General features: G+C 47.3%; 1 protein-coding gene across 1 annotated transcript; it reads right to left on the reverse strand.

The window, feature by feature from the left end:
- Positions 1–1,474: 1,474 nt before the first annotated feature.
- Positions 1,475–2,410, reverse strand: LOC132386670 (C3a anaphylatoxin chemotactic receptor-like). The gene has a single exon (XM_059959008.1). The coding sequence runs from the start codon at positions 2,408–2,410 to the stop codon at positions 1,475–1,477; it is 936 nt and encodes a 311-aa protein (XP_059814991.1).
- Positions 2,411–3,164: the final 754 nt, after the last annotated feature.

Genomic DNA, 3,164 nt, shown 5'->3' on the forward strand with positions numbered 1-3,164 from the left:
AGCCTTCCACAATTCTAATCTTGCAACCAAGGTAGACAATCATGCCTCATCGTCGAGAATCACATGTTAACAGTTCCTTTGTTGTAAATTCATGAAAACAGATTATTACTGATCTTGGTATATCTCTGTTATGAGTTCTAAACACGGGATACCTATGAACTTGATCAATCATAGGCAAAGACGCCAACATTTCCGGAAGGAATACTCGTAGAAAGTTTGCAAAGAATTCCGTAGGACGATTACCTTCTGTTAATTCTTCGAGACCCAGAACCGGTAGGCTGTACCTTCTAGTTCTATTTTCCACGTTGACAATCTTCTGTCTTAACTTTCGTTGGACGTCGATTACTTTTCATAAATCTTTTGCAGTTCATCCACTTCCGTTTGCAGAAACGAAAACATTGCTTCATTATTTTTATGCGTTTATCGTGTTCATTAACAGTTTGTTGAATAGAATTCAATTCACCATCCATTACTTTAAATTCACAGCTGAACTGTTGAAACTTCTCAGAGGCTCCTCGTTTATGATTTGCAGCAAATCCACAATAGAATCCAGCGAAGCAGCGGATCATCATTTTTACTACCTCTGTCACTCGTTGTAGCCATAATGAAAAAAAATATCACACATAAAAAAGAAGTTTCAGGACAGGTTGGAAATAGTATGATAACTAGATTTAGAGCATCGACAGATTGCTGTTACTCCATCAGCCACCACCAGAAAATCAGAAACTGCTGATTTAATGGGATTCTCACGCACGACGGTCTGTTTAGAGTTTATCGAGAAGGGTGAGATAAAAACCATCTAGTTCTGTGGGTGAAAATGACTTGTAAGGTGAGAGGTCATAGGAAAATTGGGACTACTTGGTGAAAGAGGTGTATGCAGTTCTGGTCGCCCATTGCATTAAAGATGTCGAGGCTTTGCAGAGGGTGTAGAGGAGATATACCAGAAAGCTGCCTGTATTAGAGAGCATCGTCTACTACGAGAGGTTGAATACACTTGGTTTATTTTCACTGGGGTGGTGGGATGACGTTTAGAAGATAAAGAAAGGCATGGGTAATCCGTGTGTTTCCCAGGGTTGTAATGTCTGATACCAGAGGACGTCCATTTAAAGTGAGAGGGCGTCATTCCGAAGGATATACAAAGCCCAGGTTAATTGCACAGACAGTGGTGTGTGCCTGGCACAGGCTGCCCGGAATGGTGGTAATTGTAGATAGGTTAGAGACCTTTAAGAGATAATTAGACAGGTAGAATCAGCATAAAGGCAGGATATCTCCATTGTGTAGGCGGAGGGTATTTGGTTAATTGACCATTTATTGACTGACTGAATTGGTTGAGCGAGTGGACTGTGTTCTATGTTCTGAGAGATTAAAATAAGAGTGTAGTAAAGCCTCCACTGCCGACCATAACTGCATTCGACTGTCCACTGTGTCGGTAGTCAGGGGATATCAGTCGGACGTCTAGCCGCGAGGAACTCCCTCAGACATTCGTATTTGAGGCAAGGTTGGGGGTTTGGGGCTGGGTCTCCGATTCCAGCCTCTGCTCGGCCAAGGCCAGATGAAGCGAAGTTTGGATGGAGCGCCTGAAGACCTGGTGGAATTCGCGGCCAACGAAGACATAGAGAAGCGGGTTGAGGGCGCTGTTGAAGGAGGCCAGGGCAACAGTGAATAATGACAGGTCCGGTGGAATCGGTTTCACGATTGCAACGAGGTTGCAGACAGTGTTCGGGATCCAACAGATCATAAAGGTGATGACAACGGTGATGATAAGGCAGACAGACTTCTTAGATTTTACGAACCTGTTCTCTTGCAGCCTACAACCAACCAGGGAGTAGCTGGTGATCATAATTAGAAGGGGAAGACCGAAGATGAAAACAAACCAAAATGGCTGCAAGACAGTCAATTCCTTCTTCCAATCCTGAAGCAGGAGGACGGGCTTGCACATGGCGAAGGCTAGGATCCAGATTCCGAAGCAAGCCCCACGAGCCCACGTGAGGCTCAGTTGTTGCTGGAACCACGAAGGCCGAGTAATAGCCAGGCAGCGGCAGATGCTGATCAGACATAACAGATAAATGCTGACGGTTGCGTTGAGGAACGTCAACATCCTAATAAACTCCATGGAAAAGTAGGCGTTGTCCCCAAAGCAGATGAGGGAGATGTTTGCCATTCTGAAGGGAAGGGTGAGGCAATAGATCAGGTCAGCCAGAGCCAGGTTCAGGAAACACACCGTGTGGACCTTACTCTTCATCTTGAAGCCCGTCACCCAGATGACTGCGCCATTGCCCGGGACGCCCAGTAGGACGGTGAGGGTGAAGATGACCATTGACACGACGGAAGGTGCTCCCCACTCCATTCTGTTTCCATCGGCCATGGAATTGTGAGAGGAGAGATTCCCAGCGAGCGTCGAACTGGTCATTCCTTCGGAGAACGATATTGTCGGATCTGGTAGATGAGATATCGTGGAAGTGAGAGGGGTGCAGAATGGAGAGGTGGCGAATTCAGGAGGAGGTGTGAGAGCGAAGAGGGGACGAGAGGATGGGGAGCAGAGATGGGATGCAACACGGAAGAGAAACCTGACACAGCGCAACGGCAGTGAGGCTGGCGGAAGTCTGCTGCAGCGCAGAGACCACAGTCGTCTCGCATTCCAGGCCACTTAACCCTTACCGGCATGTCCCCGATCTGTCAACGACCATGTGATATATGGCCGTACATTAGAGAAAGTCGCGCGCGGCCGATCCGCATTAAGGAAATGCACCCGACCACTGACGTATTGTGGATCTTGCATCGGCCTCTACAGCCCGCCGAGGACCCAAGGATGACAATTCCTTAGAAGAACATTCTACTGGACTGGAGCGATCAAGCTACTACCAGTACTAGTTCTTGCTCCCGTGAACGTGCCGGATTCCCGCGGGTGCTTCGCTTTCCTCCCACATTCCAAAAACGCTCTGGCTCTTAGGTGAATTGACCTTATTGAACTTTCCTGTCGTTAGGCTCGGGTCAACCAGGTAAGTTGCTGGGCCGGAAGGGTCTATTACTGCACGGTACTTTAGTAAATTGATGTATTGCACTGTCGCCAAAAGACAAAATTATTTCATGATATACTGTTTGTGAGTGACGATACACCTGACTCTCATATGGGTTGTGGACCGAGACTGGTAAGGGGGCAGGGA

This window comes from Hypanus sabinus, unplaced genomic scaffold (genome assembly GCF_030144855.1).
Source record: "Hypanus sabinus isolate sHypSab1 unplaced genomic scaffold, sHypSab1.hap1 scaffold_125, whole genome shotgun sequence".
In the NCBI taxonomy this organism is placed as follows: Eukaryota; Metazoa; Chordata; class Chondrichthyes; order Myliobatiformes; family Dasyatidae; genus Hypanus; species Hypanus sabinus.